The 25,229-nt window shown below is 43.5% G+C and overlaps 2 protein-coding genes across 3 annotated transcripts; both read right to left on the bottom strand.

The window, feature by feature from the left end:
* Positions 1 to 781: 781 nt before the first annotated feature.
* On the bottom strand, positions 782 to 14,211 carry FAM53A (family with sequence similarity 53 member A). 2 transcript variants are annotated; one of them, XM_083440879.1, is made up of 5 exons: positions 13,935 to 14,211; positions 10,243 to 10,465; positions 8,270 to 8,324; positions 5,076 to 5,875; positions 782 to 2,101 (listed from the first exon to the last, which is right to left on the bottom strand). In XM_083440879.1, the coding sequence occupies exons 2-5, from the start codon at positions 10,318 to 10,320 to the stop codon at positions 1,781 to 1,783; spliced, it is 1,254 nt and encodes a 417-aa protein (XP_083297005.1). In that variant the 5' UTR covers positions 10,321 to 10,465; positions 13,935 to 14,211; the 3' UTR covers positions 782 to 1,780. The 2 variants fall into 2 exon arrangements, with proteins under 2 accessions (XP_083297005.1, XP_083297004.1); XM_083440878.1 differs by having other exon boundaries at positions 5,076 to 5,878; positions 13,935 to 14,155.
* A 1,344-nt stretch (positions 14,212 to 15,555) lies between these two features.
* Positions 15,556 to 24,833, bottom strand: SLBP (stem-loop histone mRNA binding protein). Its single transcript, XM_083440937.1, has 8 exons — positions 24,644 to 24,833; positions 23,101 to 23,229; positions 22,739 to 22,843; positions 20,901 to 20,960; positions 19,188 to 19,319; positions 18,585 to 18,734; positions 18,041 to 18,125; positions 15,556 to 16,438 (listed from the first exon to the last, which is right to left on the bottom strand). The coding sequence occupies exons 1-8, from the start codon at positions 24,688 to 24,690 to the stop codon at positions 16,358 to 16,360; spliced, it is 789 nt and encodes a 262-aa protein (XP_083297063.1). The 5' UTR covers positions 24,691 to 24,833; the 3' UTR covers positions 15,556 to 16,357.
* Between the last annotated feature and the right edge of the window lie 396 nt (positions 24,834 to 25,229).

The raw sequence follows: 25,229 nt of genomic DNA, 5'->3' as shown, positions 1-25,229 counted from the left end.
GAAGCAAAGCAACAGGGAACCAGGCAGAGGGCCTTCTCGGTAGTGGCGCCCCCCCTGTGGAACGCCCTCCCATCAGATGTCAAAGAGATAAACAACTACCTGACATTTAGAAGACATCTGAAGGCAGCCCTGTTCAGGGAAGTTTTTAATGTGTGACATTTTAATGTATTTTTTATCTTTGTTGGAAGCCGCCCAGAGAGGCTGGGGAAACCCAGCCAGATGGGCGGGATACAAATAATAAATTTTATTTTTATTATGATTATGCTAGGTTTTAGTAATCATGGAATCCTTTTCTAAGTGCTCACAGACTGACCATTTAATTATCTGTACTTAGAAAAATAGTTGGGCACAGTAGCATCTTAGAGATGTATAAGCTTTTGTGTGCATACATACTTCTGCAGATACCACGAAAGCTTATACGAAGAACAAACTTAGTTGGTCTCTAAGGTGCTACTGGACAATTTTTTTTATTTTTATATATATATTGACTGCATCAGACCAACACGGCTACCTACCTGAATCTAGTTGGGCACAGTTCAGAGATGCATAGACATTACAGAAATCCACTTCGCAGGGCTGTTGCCCTTTCAGAGAGCAAATTGGGTTGTTTTTCTTGGGACCCAAGGATCCAGCATGAGCGAAAGGAGCTGCACAGCCTGCATTCGCTCCATAAGACGCACACACATTTCCCCTTACTTTTTGGGAGGGGAAAAGTGAGTCTTATAGAGCAAAAAATACGGTAAATTCTATTTTTTTTTTAAAAAAAGAGTTCAGACAAAAGTGCAAAGCAAAATATCATTTATTTAATTCAAGGACCAGCTTCCTTCTAATATTGCTGAAAATATTACCTCTTGGGGAACATCATTCAAAATTCCCTTCCTAGAAGTTCGTCAAGTGCTTTTTGTCATACATTCCTCTTAACCGCAGAAAGACCAAGGCAGTGGGCAATGACTGGCAATCCAATCCACTCTGCCAGCATTGCTTCAGACTACAAAACCATTCCAATCGGAAAAAGGTAACTGGAGGTTTTTGAAAGAATCATAGTGCTGGTTCACAGAAGGTGCTATGTGCCAACGTTTTCTATGCATGAATGTTCTTATGCCTTCTCGTGCCCTCTGTGTTCCCATGGGAAAAAATGGCACATGGATGGGAAGGTAAACCTGTATTCTCTTACACACGGCTGCTAAGATCTCCATGACTGGGCAGCTCTAAGAAAGACTACTTTGGCAATCAGGAATAACCTGGTATGTGTAAACTTCTGGCTCACATGCGGATTATTCCATGCAAAGACAGGCAAGCACAAGTCAAAAGGACATTCAGTGGCGACACTGGAGTGTGAACCAACTGTAACTCATACAGAAAGTCATTTCTACATGAAGTTCAAAGCAACCGACCAAACAAGCAGTTGCAGGTTTTGGATCAATCATGTAAGCCATTTGATTATGCTACTGACTTGAAAGTTAAACTCCTTAGCGAGACATTACATCCTCAACAGGAATCACTACATCCAGGTTACAGCACGGAATGCCGTTCCAAGAATTACTGAGCTGGGGGGGAAGAGAAACACGAGACATTGGGAGTTGTCCAATTCCAAAGGATTTCTTGACCTACCACCTCCTAAAGATCTACCATCCGGTGCTAAATGCCCTTATTATCCCCACTTGAAACATTTCCTACACGTTGGCAGCATGTACAAGCAGAAACTCACAGACATAGCAATGTTATCTGCTAACATTTCTGCCGGCAAAATAAAAATCCCATCTTCCGGCGTGCGTCTGTCTCAGTTGTTTTCGATCTGCTCTAGATCTAGACCTTCACAGTCCAGAGGAAAAATGCCTTCTTCGACGCTCTCACAGTCACTGGTCTCCTCTTCACTTTCACACATAGCAGCCTCTTCCGTGGAAGCCTTTGTGCTGAAGCCGGCTTGCTGTGAGCCATGATGCCTGGTATCGTCATCCTCTTCCCGGCTGAAATCGGGAGTATTTATGTTCATAAGGTCATTCGAGTCGCATGGAGATGAGACAATGGTCTTCGTTTGTGCCTCGTCATTGTCATCATCCTCATAATCAAGCGAGCAGAGACTTTTTGAATTTCTGAGAGTCTGTAATTAAAAAGCACGCAATTAAAAATCACAGGGGAACCAAGAGGACAAAAACTTTAAAAAAGAACGGGAAAACATTATAATTTATTTAGGAGACCACCGTAAGCACATGGAAACATTAGCAGGGTTCTAATCTCACTTGTAACGTAAAAAATACTATGGATAATATGGGTGGATACAAAATACAGATTATGAAATAGTATGCAGTTGAAAATGTTGGGGAAGTCTCAAGATTCAGAGAAAACTTTATATACGGGTATGTATTTGGTATTGTTATCAACTTTTATTTGTAAAATGAAATAAAAATGATTTGAAAAAAATAAAAATTAAAAGCATGCAATTAAAAATTATAGGGGGTAAACCAAGTGGCATACTACAGCTATAGTACAAGCAAATTTTGAACAATTGTTTCCATCTATACCAGTTAGCATTTGTTCTTGGTTCAACAAAAATGATCCATCTAGTTGCTGAGGAATAATGTATGCAATATTCTACATTTTAATACAACAGTGTGTAACTGTGAAGCTTTACACATGCTTTGGAAAACAATTCCTTCATAGCTTTACTCTATGTGCAGCAAGTACAGAACTTTTGCCACCCCAACAGAGGAAGCCAACATTGGCTCAGGCAAACATCGTAGGCATGGGAGTGAAGGCCGTCTTTAGCATATGCGCCGCCGGGGTGCAAAGATCCACCCAGCGCCCCCAAATTTAGTAAGTTTTGGGTGCGGCGCCATTGAGAATGACAAGCACAGCCGTTGTGAATGGTAAATGAGCGTACGAAGTTGAAAAGTCCTTTAGTGAAGCAGCAGGTATACATTTCGGTAATACCTAGGTATATATGTATTTTGTTTTTCTAGCTTGATCAAAAACTATTTATTATTTCATAACAGGTAGATAGTTTAGAGCTTAGGCGGCTTCAGCGGTGGGCATCTGGCGCCCCCCAGAATTCGGCGCCCGGGTGCCCTGCACCCCAGGTAAAGACGGCCCTGATGGGAGTTCATGCAAAGGCTCTGGGTGTATGTTTAATGCCTAATGATGTATCTGCTTGCATTACCACTGTTAATGCATGCACACCTCTATTCGATCATTAATTGGGCCCTGATGAGATTAAAGGGATACATCTGCCAGCACTGGTAATTTAAGGTCCGTATAGTTAAAGATATGGTTGTCCCAGTAGTGATGCATGGATGTGAGAGCTGGACCATAAAGAAGGCTGATCGCCGAAGAATCGATGCTTTTGAATTCTGGTGCTGGAGGAGACTTGAGAGTCCCATGTACTGCAAGAAGATCAAACCTATCCATTCTGAAGGAAATCAGCCCTGAGTGCTCACTGGAAGGACAGATCCTGAAGCTGAAGCTCCAATACTTTGGCCACCTCATGAGAAGAGAAGACTCCCTGGAAAAGACCCGGATGTTGGGAAAGATGGAGGGCACAAGGAGAAGGGGACGACAGATGATGAGATGGTTGGACAGTGTTCTCGAAGCTACCAGCATGAGTTTGACCAAACTGCAGGAGGCAGTGGAAGACAGGAGTGCCTGGCGTGCTCTGGTCCATGGGGTCACGAAGAGTCGGACACAACTCAACGACTAAACAACAACAGTATTTCACAGTGGCGAGGACCCTTTCCTGGTCACACTGGCCACAAACATGGGCTTGGGAATCCCATTTTGCTACTGAACATCCTATTGTCTATAACAGAGAAGTGTTAACGATCCAGTATTTTTCTCTCTCTATGGGTGTCAAGAAATTTTGAAATGTGTTAGTATGTATTGTCTTGAGATCCCATAGAACAATGATTGCCAACCTCTGGGCTCATTGTGCATTTTGTGTGTTGTGAAGTCCAGTGACAACATGGCTGCCACAGGTATGTGACATAACACAAAATTAGAGTCTGTACAGTCATGGTTCCCTCCGTCATAACTGTATTTCCAGGCTAAAAAAAACTTGCCCTATTGAATTTCTGCCTGCCATGCAGCTTTTAAAGGCACAAAAACTCCAGTCCCCCAGCACAACACTAACCCTAAAACAGAACCAAGGCTACCATCCTGTCCACTTAGTTGTTAGTAAGTCCCAGTAAACACAGACAGATTTACTTCTGAGTAGAGAGTGACAGCACTGTACTGTGAACTATACAGCTGATTATTAAGGAGTCCCTGGTATCATAGTAGTCCCTAGTCTCACATGCCTAAGCCTCTCCACAATTTTTTCAGAATTTTAAATTTTAAAGGATTAATCATTGCTCTTTAGCCTAAATGTAGAGATCAGATTAAGCACATTTCCCACCCTCCAAAGAACAGCTAGAGAAGAAAGCAGGTGATCCATTGGCCAATCATGCCCTACAGTATCTACCCTCTTTTTTGACCCTTGCAAACTCCTCCATTCAAGGAGCCTATCCCCCCCCCCCCCCCGATGCTTAATGGGACACACTAGGGCATGGGTAGGCAAACTAAGGCCTGGGGCCTCCCTGTCCCTGAGGATTATAAATGTGGCTTTGATTGTGATCTATAAATACATAACGAGGATAAGGAAAGGGACCACTTATTTAACAGTTGGTACAAAGGCGTGTATATATAAAAGGTAGAGGGACCCCTGACCATTAGGTCCAGTCATGACCGACTCTGAGGTTGCAGCGCTCATCTCGCTTTTTTGGCCGAGGGAGCCGGCGTACAGCTTCCGGGTCATGTGGCCAGCATGACTAAGCCGCTTCTGGCAAACCAGAGCAGGGAAAGGAAACGTTGTTTGCCTTCCCGCCGGAGTGGTACCTATTTATCTACGTGCACTTTGACGTGCTTTCGAACTGCTAGGTTGGCAGGAGCAGGGACCGAACAACGGGAGCCACCCCATCGCGGGGATTCAAACCGCCAACCTTCTGATCGACAAGTCCTAGGCGCTGTGGTTTAACCCACAGCGCCACCTGCGTCCCTTTTAATAACTGTATAGCATAGGTTTAAATGCAGACAGACAATCTCACCCGAGTCATTTTTAAAAAGTCCAACGAGGGGCGATTCCACCGGACGTCTTCTTCTCGCCTACGCTTGAGTCTGCTTTTCTTCTCATTGAGGACACAAGGCTGTGAGCGGCATCTCAGCAAACCCTGACGCCGACTGAGCTCTGGCGTGGAAGTGGGAGTGCTGCTGGCTGAAGACAAGTTATTTCCCGTCCCGGTAATATGTTCCTGGGACAGGGAAAGGCGGCGTCTCGGATTAAAGTCGTAAGACCTTCCGGAATTCCAACGAATACTCGAAGTGGAGCTTCCTTCGCTGCAGTCTACAAAGCCACTGCTAGCAGAGGACGGCCTGGGAACAGGGGAAGTGTTGAGGTTGGCGATTTGGAGGACATTATTCCAAGAATGCCCACTGTGGGGCAGGCCGGAGCATGTGTTTGGCTTTGAAGCGGTGCTCCCGTGGCTATTGCATCGCTGCAAAGTGGTGTTGCCTCCGCTGTTGCACCGCCTCTTCGACACAGGAGTCCAGATCTTGGAGCTGCCAGGTTTCCACGGCGATCGGCACCGAACCAGCTCATCGGGCTCAGAGAGCGACCTGCAGTGGCGTTTGGTAGGGGGCGTCAGCGGGTGCCTGGATTTTTCGTTCAGACTGAGTTCACTTATCCACCCCGAGACGAGAGACTGGCCCGGCGATTCTTGCTGCCAGTGTAAATCCACACGGGTCGCGCTCGAACTGAAAGGACACAACGGCAAAGAGCAAACGGACTTCTTGTTTGGTTCAGTTCTGGCCCGACAGTCCCCATGGGACGAATTCCAAGGGCCTTCTGCTGCTGAGCGGAAATGGGGGTGAAAAAGAAAGAAAAAAGTTTGCCATCAAGTCAGCAGTATTATTAATTTTATGCCACAAAGCGAGGGGAGGGAGGGAGGGAGGGAGGGAAAGAGCAGACATTCCACTACTCTTTTATTTTCTTCGAACAATGCTAATAAACATTCCCACGAGGTGGCTTCAAAAAGCAAGGTAACAGAGCTTGTGAAACATAAACCCATTGTTCTATAGCACATCACCTGACTTACACCAGGAGGCATTTCATCTGCATACTATAGTAAAATACTTCTTCACAGCAGTTTAAATTTAAGGTTTTATTTCAACATCTCTAGTATTAAGGTGCCCAATCTTAAAGTAATTAAAGGCAAAGGGAAAGGGACCCCTGACCATTAGGTCCAGTCATGACCGACTCTGGGATTGCGGCGCTCATCTCGCTTTATTGGCCGAGGGAGCCGGCGTACAGCTTCCGGGTCATGTGGCCAGCATGACTAAGCCGCTTCTGGCGAACCAGAACAGCGCACGGAAACGCTGTTTACCTTCCCGCCAGAGTGGTACCTATTTATCTACTTGCACTTTGACGTGCTTTCGAACTGCTATGTTGGCAGGAGCAGGGACCAAACAACGGGAGCTCACCCGTTGCGGGGATTCGAACCGCCGATCTTTTGATTGGCAAGTAAGGTAGCTTTAATTTTCATACGATTATGCTGGTATCTACGGTTGTTTTTTCATGGTAATGGGTTCTTTATTTTGAATTGTTGTGTTTCCCTGATGTTTTGCCTGCTTGCTTCATTATGCTCTCATGAAGCAATACAACCACATTCAGCAAGGCAGCAGCCTCTTCAAACTGTTTCGTTTCTTTCCAAATATAGTCTGGCTTCTTTCTCGGAATGCCTCGCGGTCCATTCATCTCTCACATTCATGAAAATATACAGTGGTGCCTCGCAAGACGAAAAGAATCCGTTCCGCGAGTCTTTTCGTCTTGCGGTTTTTTCGTCTTGCGAAGCAAGCCCATTAGCGGATTAGCGCTATTAGCAGTTTAAGGGCTATTAACGGCTATTAAAGGCTTAAGGGATTAGCGGATTAGCTGCTAAAAGGCTATTAGCAGCTTAGCGCTTTAGAAAAAGGGGTTGGGGAGCGAAAAAAACCCTCAAGAATCGCAAGACATTTTCGTCTTGCAAAGCAAGCCCATAGGGAAATTCGTCTTGCGAAGCGCCTCTGAAAACGGAAAACCCTTTCGTCTAGCGGGTTTTCCGTCTTGCGAGGCATTCATCTTGCGGGGCACCACTGTACATGAAAAACAATGGGTTTCACGAAGTTTAGCGTCTCTATAGAAACTTGTGAGAATTGGCCCAAAATGCAGGCAACCGCAAGCTTCTGTCTTGAAAATAGGAAAGCTAAAGAATTTGGCTGAGAGTCCTGTAATAATAATAATAATAATAATAATAATAATAATAATAATAATAATAATTTTATTATTATTTATTCCCTGCCCATCTGGCTGGGTTTCCCCAGCCACTCTGGGCAGCTCTCAATAGAACATTAAAAACAGAATAAAACTTCAAACATTAAAAACTTCCCTACCTTCAGATGTCTTCTAAAAGCCAGATAGTTGTTTATTTCTTTGACATCTGATGGGAGGGCGTTCCACAGGGCAGGTGCCACCACCGAGAAGGCCCTCTGCCTGATTCCCTGTAACCTCACTTCTCACAGGAAGGGAACCGAGAGAAGGCCCTCGGAGCTGGACCTGTGTCCAGGCTGAACGATGGAGGTGGAGACACTCCTTCAGGTATACTGGACAGAGGCCTTCCGCACCCCTCCAAGCCTGGGAGGCAGGGCATGGATGGACTCCAGCTACAAAGTGGAGGCTGCTGAACGGACACTTGGGCTGCTGTGCTGTTTGGGGGATTTTGTGGGGGGAGAGTCGTTGCTGTTGGTTTTTTGTATCTTTATTTTAGTTCAAAACTAAAATATTTTAGTTTCCTCATATCATTCATATGGAAATTGTTCAGTTTAGTTTTGTATTTTTAAATGTTTAATTTATGGTTATTGACTACTTTTGTTATGTTGTAGCAGTGTATTTTTTTTTATGGTGTAAGCTTCCTTGAGCATGGTGTGAACTATGGAAAAGCGGCACACAAATAAAATAATGTGTGTGTATGTTAATGAAACACACAACAAATAGGTAATTAAACAACTAAAAGCAAGTGAGACCGACTACAAAATGTTGCAGAACAGAAGCTCCTGCTCAAAATATTCCCTCCTCATACCCACCCCAGGTTTTCCCATTTCCCTTTGGCCACCAAGCATTCTGCGCCCAAGCATTCTGCGCTCAATGCTATTTCTTTGTTATATTTAGAACATGATCTCAAAGACAGCCCAAAATCTTAGAACTTACCACTGATTTCAAATGGAAGCAGGCTATGACTTTCATTCTGCTTCTCAGATGAGTACTGAAATAAGAGAAAGATAAATACTGTACAATTCTCCAAGTGAAGTTGTCAGTTGGTTAGTGGTTCCCTCCATTTTGAAATAAAACAGCAAGCAGCAATGCCTATCAAGGCTAAGCTATATGCATGTATATTTTACTCAGAAGCATGTTCCACTGAGTTCAATAAGGCTTACTCCCAAATATACATACTTAAATACTTATAGTCCTTCCCTCCATAAGTCACACTGTTAGAAATCCACCTAAGGCTTTTGAATTGAATATTGTGCTTCACAAATAGACATCTAGACCCCCGATAATAAATATCTGATGCAAAATGATAGCCCTGTCAAATCACTTTGTAACTGTGATTAAAACATTCAATTAAAACAGATTAAAGCAGAACAAAAAAACTGCCCACTAAGTCCAACAAGATTGTTTAAATTCAAAAGAGAGCCTCTCAATAAGGGTGAAGTAATTCAAAGAAAGCTGAAAAGCAGGAGCGATAGGACTGTCAAGCACATTATTTGTGCAGGTGCAAGGAAACACCAATGTGCAGCAAATTCACACAAAGGGATAGAGAGGCCTCCTGGGGGCATCTCCCCCAAATTATGAATTCAATTTCAAGTTCTTTTCAGAAGCATTGCGAGATCATTTGTGTTCACCTTTGGGGTTTAGGGTTAAGTTGGGAAAGGTTAAGGGGAAATTGAGCAATCCTTTCTGTACAGCTGGGCGGGGGAACATTATATGGTGTGGTCTAAACCACTGAGCCTAGGGCTTGCTGATTGGAAGGTCGGCAGTTCGAATCCCCGTGACGGGGTGAGCTCCCATTGCTCGGTCTCAGCTCCTGCCAACCTAGCAGTTAAGCTGTCAAAGTGCAAGTAGATAAACAGGTACTGCTCCAGCGGGAAGGTAAACAGTGTTTCCGTGTGCTGCTCTGGTTTCACCAGAAGCGGCTTAGTCATGCTGGCCACATGACCCAGAAAAACTGTCTCCGGACAAACATCGGCTCCCTTGGCCTGTAAAGCGAGATGAGTGCCGCAACCCCAGAGTCGTTTGCGACTGGACTTACCGTATTTTTTGCACCATAACACTCACTTTTTTCCTCCTAGAAAGGGGAAATGTCTGTGCGTGTTATGGAGGGAATGCCTACGGGTGGCATGCCTACGGATTTTCCTCCTCTAAAAACTACGTGCGTGTTATGGTCGGGTGCGTGTTATAGAGCGAAAATTACGGTAACTATCAGGGGTCCTTTCAGTGGCGTAGCGTGGGTGGTGCAGGGGGGGCCGGACGCACCGGACGCAACATTTGGAGGGGCGCGCTCGCAGCTCTCTGCCCCTACCTGGCTCAGTCACTCTCTATCACTGCAGTGCTGGCTGTGCGAATCCGATACGTGCCGCCGGGTCGCCGCCCACTGTCGAGGGGGGGGGGGTGCCAGGCGTGCGGTGCGGAGAGAGAGCGAGGGACTATCTGGGGGAGGGACAGTGCAGCGGGGGGGGGGGTGTGCAAATTACTTGCCTTGCCCCGGGTTAGGGGGCGCAAATTACTTGCCTTGCCCCGGGTGCTGACAACCCACGCTACGCCACTGGGTCCTTTACTTTTTTATGTACCTGCTAAAGCAGATCAAGGCATTTTGGAAGTTTATGGCATTGCCAACTTTTTGGGAAAAACTGACCAGGGCTCTGTTCAGACCCTGCATCTCTATCAAGCAGCATGGCTTTTCTGGAGGGGCAGAGAGGGAATCCTCTCTTTTGGAGCAACCAAAGCTGATTGCTGCTGCCTCCATAGTAAAAGGGGGAAAGCCTACTCCCAAAGCAATGTGGAGCACCCATTACAAATAAGGGGAAACTGCCATGCCTCCACCTGAATGCAATTCATATGCTTGGGAATATTTCACTCTCCTAAGATGCACACTCTATCATAATGCACAAGGATATTCTTACCAGATTAATATTGAATGTTTTACATGTCAGGTCATCCAAAGTCTGATTTTGCAGCTTTTCTGTTATTAGCGTTACCATGGTCTCTTGCTGCTTACACTTTTGAGTGCTGGAGGCACAGGCGCCTTCTTCCAGTATTAGCCAACCACTTCTGGGTATGGGCACTTCAGAAGTTTTGCCTTCATCTTCTAGGTGGGTACAGTTCCTCAGCGCGTTGTGTACATTTCTAAAAAAAACAAGTAACAAATATTGAGCTTAAGCACGATTGGATAACTACATGAAGTTTTCTGCAGCTGCATCAGATATTCAAAGCTCAAGACAAAGATACATTCCAATAGATCTGAATGCTACAAAAAAAAATTATCTGCTCTAGTAGAACCCAAATCAGGAAGATTAACTGGAAAGGATTCTCATTCAGGCTTGGTCACAGCCTAAGAGCAGAAACACACCTAATGGCTGCCACTAAGATAGAGCCACACCAGAGCCAGTGTGGTGTAGTGGTTAAGAGCGGTAGTCTCGTAATCTGGGGAACCAGGTTCGGTCTCCGCTCCTCCGCCTGCAACTCTTGGGTGACCTTGGGCCAGTCACACTTCCTTGAAGTCTCTCAGCCCCACTCACCTCACAGAGTGTTTGTTGTGGGGGAGGAAGGGAAAGGAGAATGTTAGACGCTTTGAGACTCCTTAAAAAGGGAGTGAAAGGCGGGATATCAAATCCAAACTCTTCCTCTTCTTCACAAATGGGTCTACTCACAATGATGTGCACAGAAAACTTTCCACTCCTAGAGTTTTCTATGGAAAAATATATACATTTCTAAAAATGTTTCATAAAAATTAGTAACTTAATGAACAGATGCAGTACCAAGGCAAACTAGGCCAGGACTGCAGAACTGGATTTGGGCAGCAGGCCAGATCCTTATTTTCCCTAGCACTCCCCATGGACCAAGAGACCCATTGTTTGCCCATATAGTTGGAAATCAAAGTATGCCAGCAAGCAGAGTCCTGTGCTCTGCAAGCCCCAGCAATCAGTTGATCATCTCTGTCCGGTGCTTAGCATGCTCACACTTTTACCAAGTTTGTGTCTTTACCTCCCCACACCTGAAAATATAAATACAGTATGAAGTGCCAGGATGGCAGTCATGTCTTGGCTGAAATGGCCTGGAGGATCAATGTAGGTTTGAGGCTTAAAATTCCACATTTCTGAACTAGGCGGTTTTACAGTTTTAATTAACTTTTCCCAGGCATGCATGTACCTGAAGAAGTGTGCATGCACACAAAAGCTTATAGCCAGAACAAACGTACAGTGGTGCCTCACAAGACGAAATTAATTCGTACCGCGAGTTTTTTCGTTGAGCGAGTTTTTTCGTCTTGCGAAGCACCACTGCAGTTAAACACTAACAACGGCGGGGAGGGGTGGGGAGAAGCAGGGCAGCTGCCGCAGCCGGTACCTCGGACTCACCCGCGCCTTGTGGCCACCGCGCGACGCGGCTGCTGGAGGGCGGCGGGGCTCAGGAGCGCGACTCTGGCTGCAACGCTGGTGGAGGGGAGCGCGCGAGGGGGGTGGGCAGCGGTGCGAGGCAGCCGGAAGGTCGGCCATCAGCCGGAAGGTCGGAGGGAGCCGGAGGAGCCGTCAGCCGGAAGGTGGGAGGGAGCCGGAGGAGCGGGGAAGCGAGCGTGCGTGCGTGCAGTGACTGTCGCCATGACAGGAGAGGCAAGGCTGTTTCGTCTAGCGAAGCAAGCCCTTAGGAAAATCCGTCTTGTGAAGCACCTCAGAAAACGAAAAACCCTTTCGTCTAGCGAGTTTTTCGTCTTCTGAGGCATTTGTCTTGCAGGGTACCACTGTAGTTGGTTTCTAAGGTGCTACTGGACATTTTTTTATTTTCCCCCAGGCAACTATCTCTGAGAAGCGTGACATTTCTGTCATGCACAACCATTCGGCCATGCTAAAATCAGTAAGTTAATATTTTTCAGATGATTTGAAAACACCCTATTGAACTGCATACTTTCTCTGAATGAAAAGAGGTAGAAAACAACTCTTCAACCCTCTTCACTCTAATTTTAACACAGTCTCATTTCTCTTGGGAATTTGTGGCCCCTTTTTACCGGGACATCATTGATTGTCATAACTATGACAACTCTGAGAGAAGATATGATAGCCAACAACAAATATCTAAAGAGTTGTCATGTGTAAGATGGAGCAAGTTTTCTCCTGCTCTGGAGGGTAGGGCCTGTATCAATGGGTTCAAGTTACAAGAAAGGAGATTCTGAGCAAACAGGAAGAACTTTCTGGCATTAAGAGCTGTTTGACAGTGGATCAGACTCCCAGGAGAAATGGTGGACTCTCTTTCCTTGGAGGCTTTTAAGCAAAGGTTGGATAGGCATCTGTCATATATGATCTAGTTGAGATTCCTGCATTGCAGGGGATCTACGCTTCTATGATGTTGGGAGCTCCTGGAGAAGATGTGATCTAGATTCAAGTTAGAAAACTGCACCAGAACGGCTTTGTATTTCTTATGGAATATGGCACATCTGATAATTTGCACCACTGTTTTCTTACACGGGATCATTAGCTGAAAAGCAATGGTAACTGATAAGCGTCTTTTGCCTGCATGTTTTATGATGGATCACATATTACAATTAACTTTTCTCTGAACTCTCACAAGCTGTGAAGTAAAAAACCGATAAGAGTTCTGTGGAACTGAAGCAGTATCGGTCCAATTAAATATCACCGGACAAATTAAACACTTAAAGGTCTCCAGCCATTTGCCTCAGAAATAATAATAATAACTACTATCATTATCATACATTATAATAATTATCATTTATTACAACTATTATCATCACCATTTATAAAAAATTGTATACCACCCTTTATCCATAGATCTCAGGATGGCTCACAACATAAAACTGCAATATAAAAAAAATAAACAATAAACATAAAAAATGAACCAATAAAAGTATCATTTCCGCTGTTGTTTGGATCAGGCTGAAGCAGTAGTTAGTAAACACACACAATGATGTATAATTTGCCGGGAAAAAATGCCTTCCAGTATAGTTTGAAATGTGAAAGAAACAGCTTTTCATTTTTACGGAAGTGTTGCTTTATTTTTTAGGTAAGCCATGGGAGGCGGGGACAGGGTCCCTGGACGCTGTTGGACTACAACTCCCATCATTCCTGACTGCCGGCCCTGCTGACTAGGGATGGTGGGAGTTATAGTCCAACAACATATAGGAACGCGCCCGCCCCCCCCCATACACCTCGAGGTTGAGAAAGGCTGCTTTAGATCAACGGATTTTGCGAAGTCTCTAACGGGACCCCCGTCCCCCCCCCCCCGCAAAGCATCGGATTTTACTCCAGGTACCAAAGGCAACCCGTGAAGAGTTTACAGCACGCCTCCCCCGCCCCTCACAAACACCAACAGCCCCCCCCAAAAAACTCCTCACATTGAATAACATTGCCCCCCCACGCCCCTCACAAACCAACACCCCCCCCCCCAAGCTCCTCACATTGAATAACATTGGGCGCCCAACCCCCCAAAAGGCAATTATTTACAACGCTACTAAACCGCGTGCGCGTGCCCTGAGGCGCGGGGCGAAGGACCGGGGCCCGTTCCTCTTCCGGCCCAGCCTCGACGCGTGTCCCCCGTTTCCCACGTTACTTCGGCTCACGCGTCACAAACAAGGAAAGGCGCAGCTTACCCTCTGCGCAAGCGGCAGCAGCCCTCACGGGCCAGTTATGGGACTCTCGGCGGCGGCCGCTTACGAGCCCCTCACCACAGCGCGGCTCCAGCCGCCGCCGCTGCCAAGCAGCTGAGTGGAGCTCCGCGTTGACCGAGGAACAAAACACAGCAAGCCCCGCCCCTCGGAGCCGGCCGGCCGCTTCCCATTGGCCGGCTTCGCCGCCTCCGCCGCGCGCTGACCTCTCACCCCGTCGCCTTGAGCGGCGGGAGCCAGGCTCTGGCTCCGCCCACCGCCCGCGACCTGAGGGCAACTGCCGGCCTGCCCCGCCCACTGGGCCCTTCAAGAGCAAGCACTGCGCATGCTCGAGCCAGAGGCGGCGATGCCCGGCCTTTTACAGGTTTTCTTTTCCTTCTCTTTCCCGGATGGAAGAGGGAGGGAGGTGGGAGTCAATTCAGTAAAGTAGATAAACTGCCTTTCCCACTATTGCAGCCCTTTTCTGTTTAATGTTGTAAACCACCCAAGGATCTTCTGATGAAGGGTGATATAGAAATGTAATAAATAATAATAGTATTAATTTTGTAGCCCATCTGTATAGCAAGAATTCAAAGGGAGCTCAGGGGTCATCTAATTGAAGGTATCCTGTACTACACTGGAAAAGGGATTTTAAGTGAAATCTGTCTAGAGGTTATAGGACACCTTAACTAGGAAACGACACGGGTGGCGCTGTGGGTTAAACCACAGAGCCTAGGGCTTGCTGATCAGAAGGTTGACTAACGTGTGCACAGTGAAGACAGGAGTGCCTGGCGTGCTCTGTTCCATGGGCTCACGAAGTCAGACACGGCTAAACAACAAGTGTGCAGAGTGCCATTTCCCTCACACACCGCTTGCAAGACCAATATGCCTTATGTTCTGGGAAGTGAAATTAGCTCCTTTCCAACGAGTAAGACAAACATACATACATACATGGCAAAAGTGAAACCATTTGTTCTTTCAGATGGAATAAAAGCCCTATTGGGTGGCAGAGTAAAACAACAAACTGCCTCTCCCAGTTGTTCTGAAACTACTTTGAAAGAGGGAAAACAATTTCAAAAAGCCAGGAAAAACTAGGAAACAAACTGATAGGATGGAAGACGGGGTTGGTTTCAGAAGAGATCAGGGGCTTCAAGTCACCCACTTGTGCTTTAAGAAATGGAAAACACTACTTCAATTTTCTCCACTTACCCGTTATCTCTCTTCCCTCAGGGCACCTGCAATTTGTCCTAGCATTTCCACAGCTACATATTGGCCCCCATATCCCCAACAGAGTTGCAGATTCTACATCATCTTCCAACAGTAGAATGCTCCCAATACTTTATCACTCTTTAATACATTTATGTCCCATAAATCTCAATTGTATGCTAAGGACCTCAACCTTAAGCTGCAATCGTAACAAGATAGATATGAAGGCTACTGAATTCTGTAGGGTTTACTTCCAAACATACATGGATTTTTGGCCTGATTCTGAGTGGTGGTACCTTGTGCACACTGCTGGCACTGTGATCATCAGTTTCCAAGTGGTCTGGCAGCACAGAATTTGATCTTTCATCTCTTTGCATCTTAGTTGCAGAATGTTTTCATGACAGTGTTTGCACCATACACATAAAGATGTACTTGCTTTATTTATGCCTTATCCCATACAAAACAGCAACTGTTTTAGTAAAAAGTCTATAGCTTTACATTATGAAAAAAATAAGTCAACAGTCTCCAAAGTTCTGTTCATTAATTCTTCTTTAAAAGTTAGCAAAGTTCTGCACACAACTATTTACAAGCATCAATTTAGAATAAACTTGAGAGCTGACACCATAAGGTGGACCTGGAAACTGGGTCAAAGCCTTTTATCATGAAGAGCCTGTTCACACTCATTACCTTGTTATTGCACACACGTTGTCAATATCTGAAGGACACAAAGGTTCAAGAGGCATAAAATGCCACCGCCTTGTGCTATCAATAAGTGGTCCTTTGCAATATGAATTATAGGACAGACTGGAGAACTACTACTTGCTGCCTATCATATTCTTTGTCTATGGACAAGAGCCAATAGCTCAGCACCGATGCTGAAGTTCTCCTTCTAATCTGTCAAGTGTTCAAGCTCTTCAAGTGTGTCAACATTGTCTGGGCTGGTTTATCTTCTGAACTATAATTAAACTGTTTATAAAGCTACCTCCTGAGTATACATAAAATTAGGCATTCACTCAATTACATATAACTCAAGTTTTATGCTTTGTATAAAAAAAAAGTAGTCAGGCGAAAACATTGATTGCAATTTCACAGCTGCCATACTCCAGTTCTCCAGACTGTTAGATAAGACAGTTTCAGGTGTATGTGTCCTCTGAGTAAGACATTCCTTTCTCAAAAAGCAGCCAGTAGAATGCATGCTTTGCAGTCATAAAGTATGTCAAAACCTAACATGTCTCCAGCTCAAATTCATCTTCCACCAGGTGGTCAATGCTTCTCACTTTGGTGGGTGTGCCTGTGCAGTTTTCCTAAAACAAATGGAAAACTTGTTTAACAAACAAGACAAATAGATAAACTATTATTTATTTATTTGAACAATTCATATACTGCTTAGCTACAATTGTCTCTAAGTGGGGTACGAAAAATCTCACTCCTGGGAATTCACTCTCTGTTGATCATTAGTGCAAAGTTTTCCCAAAGTATAGTGGAACCTCGGGTTACGTACCGTCCTCCTTATGAACACTTCGAGTAATGAGCTCCACTAACCCGGAAGTAGATGCCCCTAGTTACAAACTTTGCCCCGGGATGTGAGCGGATGTCGCACGCCAGCAGTGTGGCAGCAGCAGGAAGCCCCATTAGCGAAAGCACATCTCATGTTAAGAACGGTTTCAGCTTAAGAACGGACCTCTGGAACAAATTAAGTTCGTAACCGGAGGTACCACTGTAAAGAATGTATCTTGCCAAGGGGATTCAATAGCACAGAAGGGCAACTAGATGGCTTTAATTTTTCCTAAGTTCTGGATACCTCTACCTCACACCATTATGGTTTTTCTCAGGAAGAAAAAGGCAGATCTGTGAAAATTTAAGACATTTTCCCTTCCTGTCCAACATTCACCCTTGATCTACTACTCACTCACTCAAACCTCATTTTTTTTGCCATCATTGCATCACACCTTCACTTATAAGTTAATTACTGAATTGATTCTCTTTGCTTTGCACTTTTCACAAAAAGCCACAACCTTCAGGTCTTTCGTAAAGAAAATCTCAGCAATTGTAATATTGAATCATTCATGACATCACAGCAGCAGTCAATGGCAATAAGATTTTGAACCACAACCTTTGTTTATCTCAGCTTTTGTAAATTTCCTATGACTGTGCGAATCATCCTTTTCCCCCTTTTGTAAATTTCCTATGACTGTGCAAATCATCCTTTCTCTGAAGACACAGAACAACTTAAAATAATGTCCATGCTATGTGGGAATGGAAAAGGAAAACTGATCAACTTCCTGTTGTTCGTGAAACCTCTCCCTCTACAATTGCTGAAACGCTGCAATGCCATAATAGTTAAAATTATTCTAACTTATGGTGGGAGGTCACTCTGAAAGATGGTTCATAATGCAACTTTTGTCAGATATGTCAATCTGGTTAAGGAAAATGTTTCACCTACCAACCAAGAGCTGTATACTAAAGGCAGAAAATGTTGGCGGGGTGGGAGGAGAGAAATGACAAATGCAAGTATATGAGGTGGGTGGGGAAAGTATACACAAACATACTAAAGGAAGGGGAAACACATTCTGTACTGGGTGGGTTGAGAAAAGAGGGACAGAAGAGGCATGGGAAAGTGGAGAACACAAGGGAAGAAGAGTTTTACAATGCCTATGAAAAAAATAGAGGTGCTATGAACTCTGATGAGGTAGCTTTGGAGACAAAAACAAGCAGGTACTGGGTAGTTCAAGATCAACAAACCCAGCAGTGCATCAGCTGTTGGCAGTCCACTAGCTTTTGGCAAGCAACTAGTACCTTTCAGACTTTGTTGCAAGATTGGGTTAATCAGTGATCTAGCACCCTAAGAGTAATGGATACTGAAGCAGGACTAACAAAATATTTATTCCAGGCTTCAAAGTACTTACATCATTATCCTGAGAGCTTCCTTGTGACCCAGCAGAATTACTTCCTATAGATTCTGTTTCCATGTCACCAAGATCAACAGGACTACTATGAGGGAAGCAATTATCAGTTATTAATTTTTGACAGTTATATATTGCCCAAGCAATGTCTATGAGTGATCAGAACCAAGATTCCAGGCCTATGGTTTCCAAGTTTATACATCTGGCCCCATAGCTGTATTTCAATAGCTATTTAAACTTGGTAATGGCTGGTTTTTAAAACCTTTAACAGTTCACATACTTCTGGGAGTTAAGGCAGTCTTAGTTCTGAGTCACACAGTTATATGTGTATAAATGCTATTGAAAATCAATATTCTTAAACTCACCCGTTACACAGATTATATGCTAAACTTTGCTTTAAAACGAAGTCTAAATTGAATAACTCTCTTAAACCTAGCTATATTAAGGAGAAGATCACTATAACTGAAATTCTTAAGATCTAAACAGACAGTCCCTCATTCTTTTAAGTTATTAGTTTCTATTCACTCTAAAGATACCTGGTACTTACATTACTTGCATGTCACAACTTCTCTCACCAGGAGGGTCCCAAAAATGAAGTGCAACTTTCCACAGTCTGATTTGTTGGTCCCAGGATCTTCGGCTATACTTCTTAAATTTATTGGGAGTCCTTGGATGAACCCCTGGAACTCGTAGACACCTGGGACAAAAATTAAAAACTGTTTACATGGCATTTTAAACCAAGCTGTGCTTTTATTCCAAATGCAAGAGCAAGTATTAATTACAGTAATTTTTAATTAATCAAAATCTCACTTCATTAGTGTCATTCTGCTTACTATTGTCTTTAGCAATTTAGCAAAACAGTTGCCTAATTTAGCACATATCTGAATACTTCAATTTAGAACATTATCTGCCTGTATACTTCAAAAGACAACTGACCTGTTCAAGTGAGTAATCACAGAACCGCTAAAACATATTCAAAAACCTAACATCAAATTAAAATAAGATATGGGTGAAAAATAGCTATATTCTTTAACGAGGGCAGTATATTAGAATCAAGCCATACTTTACGTTTGCCATAAGTGTCTGCAATGAAACCAGTAGCAAGTTATAAAAGAAAACCCAAATGTTCCTGGTAAACAAGAAAACATACTTTGGAACTTCTCGAATATATCTGTCATATGCCAGTGTGTTCTTCCCATAATTTATTTGTTTCTGTCTCCTCATCAGAACAGCCTCATCCGTCTCAAGTTCCACTGCTGCTGTGGACTCCTTGGAGTCAGAACTGAAAATATAATATTGATTTTTATTTTTTTAATCTACCTTTTTCATGACAGGTTAACAGCACTATATAAATACTAACGAAACTGTAACACAATATAGTATAGGTGTCCCCCAACTTACACAGGGGTTACATTCCAGGCCCCTACACTCATAAAGTGTAATTACATAAAGTGGGGAGCACCCCACTTTTAAGGAAGGCACACAGGGAGGAAAGACTCAGCCTGGAAATTGCTCAGGGTCGCTGCCCAGCCTGCCTGTCTGCAAGGAACCAGTGCAAGAAGGTGTCACCAGAACTGGTGCCAGGAGGGGGGGAGTGCAGGCATGCAATGGAGGAGAAGCAGAGAGAAGGCACCTCCCACCCTGCACTGCTGGTTGATCGCAGGCAGCCTTCCCTCACTCAGGCAGCAGCCCCGAACAAGGGGAGGCCAAACTATTTATTTAGCAGTGGCCAACATAAATGCGCTTGCGCATAAGATGGTGGTGGGATGCTGTACTGAAATGTATCCCCATGGTGAAATGGGTGTGTTCCTTTTCAGGGTTTCACTCTGAATTTATCTTTATTGTTGTAAAATAAGTACATTTATGAAGAGAAAACAAACAAACATAAACGCAAGCAAGCAGACAAACAATAGAAAAAGCAAACCAACAATATAAGAAACAGCAAAATTAATATGACTAACATCATTTATACTCCCAATAATGAAAACAATTATAAAACTTGTAAAGAGAAAAATTAAAAATGACTTCCAGTTAGTCTCACTGTACTTTATCTATTGGTTAGCATATCCTGCAGTTACATATTTCTTATATAGTTTCTTTTTTCCTCCCTACGAACTTATATTTATACAATACAAGGGTCAGTCTAATTCTGCCAAGAGGTTTCCTTTTATACCATAGTTTTTAAAGTATTTTAAAAATATTTTCCAATCCTTATAGACGATTTGTTTTGTTTGGCATCTTATCCTTCCTGTCACCTTTGCTAGCTGCAGATATTCTACCATTAGGATTTGCCAATCTGTCGTGTTAGGTATTGTATTTTTCCATTTTTTTGCTACTAAAATTCTGGCCGCCATTATCCCATGAATAATGTTCTTTTCGATTTTCCTATTTCTTCTGGCAATATGCTTAATAGAAATATTTCTGGCCTTTTTTAATGTAAATTTAAATATTTTTTTAAGTACTTCATATGTATTATTCCAAAATACACAGATGTCTGTACACTTCCACCACATATGCAAATAAGACCCAATTTCACTGTTGCATCTCCAACATGTAGATAATTTATTATACATTTTAGCAAGTTTTTCTGGAGTTTGGCACCTTTTCAGGGTTTCAGCCAACCTCGAACCTTTTGGCACTATTGGGGCTTCTACTGGACACCATTTCTGCCCTCCTAAACCCTCCATCCACTCTGCTATGTAGCTTGACCTCAAAGCACTCACTAGTGAAGGACTGATAATGAGGGCTAAACGGATACATTAAAGAACAGGAAAGCTCTAGCTTTTTCATAGCTAAGCAGAAAAACAGTATAGTTCAAAATAAGCATTTCACCACACCCAACAGATGAGTATTTGACTCTTACCTTCCAGAAGACAGCTTCCTCTCTCTTCCATATTCATTTATCAAGAGTTTTCTTTTGTATCTACAAAATGTACTTTTATTTTAGCACACATTTCCACTATTTTATTATCATAGCCACTTTTATTGCAGTACGAAGATGCAGGACCTTTACATAAGGCTGCTAACTGCTGAAACGTTAAATCTTGGTAACCTGATATTGAGGCTTATTTAATAAATACTCAGTTGAGTAGGACCCATGAGTTGAGTAGGACCCAACATTAAATCTTGGTCACCTGATATTGAGGCTTATTTAATAAATACTCAGTTGAGTAGAACCCATTCAATCTCTTCATAATCAGAACAGTTGCTCCAAGTAAAGAAACTGTAAGCTTCTCCCAAAAACCTTTACATCTGACGTCATTACTGCATTCAGCTTTAAGTTATGTTGCCCTTGTAATAGCTACAGCAGAATCCTTTTCCCAAGCACTTAACAGCATAGGTGCAATTGTTTCCAGTTTAACAATCCCACTCATAACAGTGATTTACCAACTTTAACATTACAATGATACCATGTGGCTCAGAGGTGGCAAATTACTGGCCCACATGCCAGGTGTATCATTGGGAGCCCCTTCACCTCTGTATCATTTAGACTTCAAAAAGTATTCCCCTTTTCTTAATTAAGAAAATTACTACACACACGTTAATATCTTAAAAATATTATTAGAAAACAAGATGTAAATCCTTCCATCATAATTACAATAAATAAATAGCTTTAATTGTTTTATTCAAGCAGACCATAATAATCATTTCCTAATTTATTTTCCCTACTTGAGCTATACTCCCCAAATGTTAAGCATCCCCCAACAAAGACTACAGATTCACTCAGTCTTGCAAGAGAAAGCAAGCATTTCAATGCAGGAGGCCTGGAGATATTACTGCTGGAAAGTTATGGCCCTTCCTTTCCCATGAACAGCAAGAACCCCTTCTCCACCTCCATTTAGGATTGAAAACAGCCTTTTAACTGTTGTGAATATTTTGCAAGCATAAATTCCTGTGCAGGTAAAGAGGTGATTTTTAGGGATATTGTGGTTGGGGAAGGTTAACCCTCCCCTCCCTAGCTGCGATGCCCATGAAGATCTAAGACAAGAACAAAAAGCAATACACTAATATAGCTTACTAGGTCACTTCCCAGGCTGCTTGCATACCAATAAACTTATCCAAAATGGGTAGTTTTATCATTACATAATTGTTTTACTATATTTTATCCCACTTTACAGACCAATTATTGTCTCTCAAAGACTTACAATAATAAAGTTAGATTATAACTTTGTACAATATAACAGAATCAATAATTGTTTTTGAAATGAAACAGTTGACCAAATGAAAAAGACCAAAATGTTCTCTTTTTCTGAATATGGGAGTTTTCAATATTATTATTCTCAACTCACTGCTCAGAGGAATAAATCACAATGCTCCCACATTCAGAATAAGATCTACTTCTAGCATCCAAGTAAGACAGTTAAAATTTGGCCATCTCATCAGTACTAAAACACGTAAACTTAATAGGCTGTATGATGACAATTACAAAGTTATTTACTAGAAACTACTTCTCAAAAATTAGATACAGCTTCTCATACTGTCAAAATCAACATCGTGACATAATATATTAATACTTCAATATATTATTTCACAATATTGAATTTGACACTATGAGAAGCTGTTATCATACAGCCTATTACGTTTTTTCAATTGGATTTGCGTAATATAGGCATTCTGGTGGTTTTGATCTTATCAGTAGTAGGCAGCCACTGAATATTTCTACATCCCAACAAATATTTTTAATGAATTATGCAGCCATACCTTGCCATTTCTTTATTAACATTAGTCCGCATTTCATCTTCTTCAACTGCACTTCCCCAGTCTGAACATCGTGAACGGGGTTTATGGCCTTCTGGTGTTGTGAAACTATAAACCAAATCCCAATATAGAATTGCAGCTTTAAAACAGTATTTTTAAAAGTACAATAAAATGTGTCCTGTACCAGTAGGCCCACAAATTAAACAATTCAATTTGAATTTTTACATTTAACTTCCTCTAAAAGTGTAGTATACACCTAGTATGCTGCAAGTGCATAATCAGTTGTCAAAAATTACTGCATATCATCTATGCATTAAAAGTTAACTTTAACTATGCTTTAAGTTCAGCAAACTTTATATACATACCTATCTGGCCTACTGTCTGACAAACTGCATGTATTTTTATCGTCAGAACTGGACATGCTTGAATCATGTGTGCTTCTGTGTTTGCCATCTGCTCCACGCTTCCTTCCTTGAGTCCAACGAGCTGGTGGTCTGTGAGGAAGCAATCAGAAAGTGAAACTGTAAACAATTTTGTATATGTAGACTATAAAGTCACTAGAAAATGCTCGTTGGGGAGTGTTATGGGGTTGTTATTGGGCTGCCATTCTTGTTTTTATTTTGATTATGCATTTTGTGTTTTTATATTGTGATTTTATCCTGTGAACCACATTGAGACCTGCAAGTATAGCCGGTATACAAATTTAATATATATATTTTAAAAATACAAAATTTAAATCATAATTGGATTGTTCTACTTATCCCCCTGAGGACTTTAAAACTATGTGGATAGAGAGAAGAGGGGGGATAATCTGAAAAAAACAAACCCGCCATCAGATGACTTGTCAAAGTACTGCATGTTGGCGTTTTAACCGCACGTCTTAAAACTGCACCCTAGATGTGGAATATTTATTGACAAACATTTAGCACAAAGAGTCTCTCCTGTACCCCCTAGACCAGCCTTTCTCAACCTTGGGTCCCCAGATGTTCTTAAGACTACAATTCCCATCATCGCTAGCCAGCAGTCACAGATGATGGGAGTTGTAGTCCAACAACATCTGGGGACCCAAGGTTGAGAAAGGCGGCCTTATTAAGACTGTTTCATAAGCAGAGCTGTTCTCTCAAAGAATCCCTCCGGTTTAGAGTTTCCTCTATGTCGGAAATAGATGTGTCCCAAAGCGTCCAGTCGATCTGTTGTTCCATGGCCTAGTGGAACAGCACACAATAAAATGAACTCTCAGAACATCAGCAAATAAGACAGAAATTCACTCTTAGTGATTACAATAAACGATGGCTGAACAATATATATATATATGCTGTATATATGCTATATACAGTGGTACTTCTGGTTACATACTTAATTCGTTCTGGAGGTCCGTTCTTAACCTGAAACTGTTCTTAACCTGAAGCACCACTTTAGCTAATAGGACCTTCCGCTGCCAGAGCAAGATTTCTGTTCTCATCCTGAAGCAAAGTTCTTAACCCGAGGTAATATTTCTGGGTTAGCTGAGTCTGTAACCTGAAGTGTATGTAATCTGAAGCCTATGTAACCCGAGGTACCACTCACTGTATTATCAATAAAAAATAACTTAAAATTATGAAATGGGGGGGTGGGGAGTTACTCGCATAAAAAAAAAAGAACGAATCTCTCTCCTTTCTTCTTGGTTCCCTCATTTGCTTTCTCCTTCCTTCTCGCTGACCTACTTCACAGAAACCTTAACAGGCAGATTTTGGGAGTGGGGGTGGGAAGGAGTTTCAAGGCCCTCTCGGCCCCCACGGCGCCCTCCCTTCGCCTCGCCGGCTGAGGCACGAAACCGCGGCCCTCGACACAAAGCGGGGCCTGGGTCGCCTTCAGACCCCTCCCCGCCCCCCCCCCAATTCCCCTCAGGAGGCGGCAGAAGACACGCACCTACTGTGAGCGCGGCCACCAAGCGGGCTCCGCTGACGCGACGACATGGCCGAGCCGGATAAAAACAGAAAAGAGCCGCTCTTTTCTCCCTCAGCGCCTCGCTCCCGCCGCCGACTTCCTTCCCTCCCGCCAAACAAGAAACGACTGCGCTCCCCTCCCTCAAGCGAGCATCTAGAGACAGAGAGCGCCTGCGCGAACACCGGCTGGGCGGCTCCTACCATTAATGGCGCGCGGCGGGGGGGGGTTTGTCCTCGTCACGCGGTTTCGCCTTCGCGGAGAGCAAGCCGCTTTGGCGAGATATGCGTGTATGCGATGTGTGTATAACCCAGTTTAGCAAGGGGGAGGGGCAAAAGCGGCAGTCTCGATTCCCCCCTCTCCCCTCATAGATTAGTTACCCCCCCTCAGGGATGAAGATGGTACGTCCCCCCAAGGGCTGCGCCAATGGGAGCTTCTTCTGAGCTGCCTGCTCCTCCCCCGCCCCCGCCCCGCGCAGAAGCGCGCGCTTCCCTTTGTCTGCCGGTTTTGCCTCGCTTTTCAAAGGCTCCGCCCACTCGGCGGGATCAGTTGGCGGGAAGGTCTGAAATGC

Source organism: Podarcis tiliguerta, assembly GCF_965153285.1.
Source record: "Podarcis tiliguerta genome assembly, chromosome: 5".
NCBI lineage: Eukaryota > Metazoa > Chordata > Lepidosauria > Squamata > Lacertidae > Podarcis > Podarcis tiliguerta.
Note: the sequence above shows the minus strand (reverse complement) of the source record. Positions and strands in the feature narration are given on the sequence as shown.

Excerpts from the sequence above, each read along its gene's own strand:
- FAM53A (XM_083440878.1), bottom strand. The coding sequence starts at position 10,320 with ATGGTAACGCTAATAACAGAAAAGCTGCAAAATCAGACTTTGGATGAC. Across the intron at positions 8,325-10,242 it reads AAACATTCAATATTAATCTG|TACTCATCTGAGAAGCAGAA; the intron begins GTAAGAATATCC and ends CTCTTATTTCAG. Across the intron at positions 5,879-8,269 it reads GCTTCCATTTGAAATCAGTG|CAGCAGAAGGCCCTTGGAAT; the intron begins GTAAGTTCTAAG and ends ATTTCCGCTCAG.
- SLBP (XM_083440937.1), bottom strand. The coding sequence starts at position 24,690 with ATGTCGTCGCGTCAGCGGAGCCCGCTTGGTGGCCGCGCTCACAGTAG. Across the intron at positions 20,961-22,738 it reads GTTAATAAAGAAATGGCAAG|ATACAAAAGAAAACTCTTGA; the intron begins GTATGGCTGCAT and ends TACATTTTGTAG. Across the intron at positions 18,126-18,584 it reads AGTTGTGACATGCAAGTAAT|TAGTCCTGTTGATCTTGGTG; the intron begins GTAAGTACCAGG and ends CTTCCCTCATAG.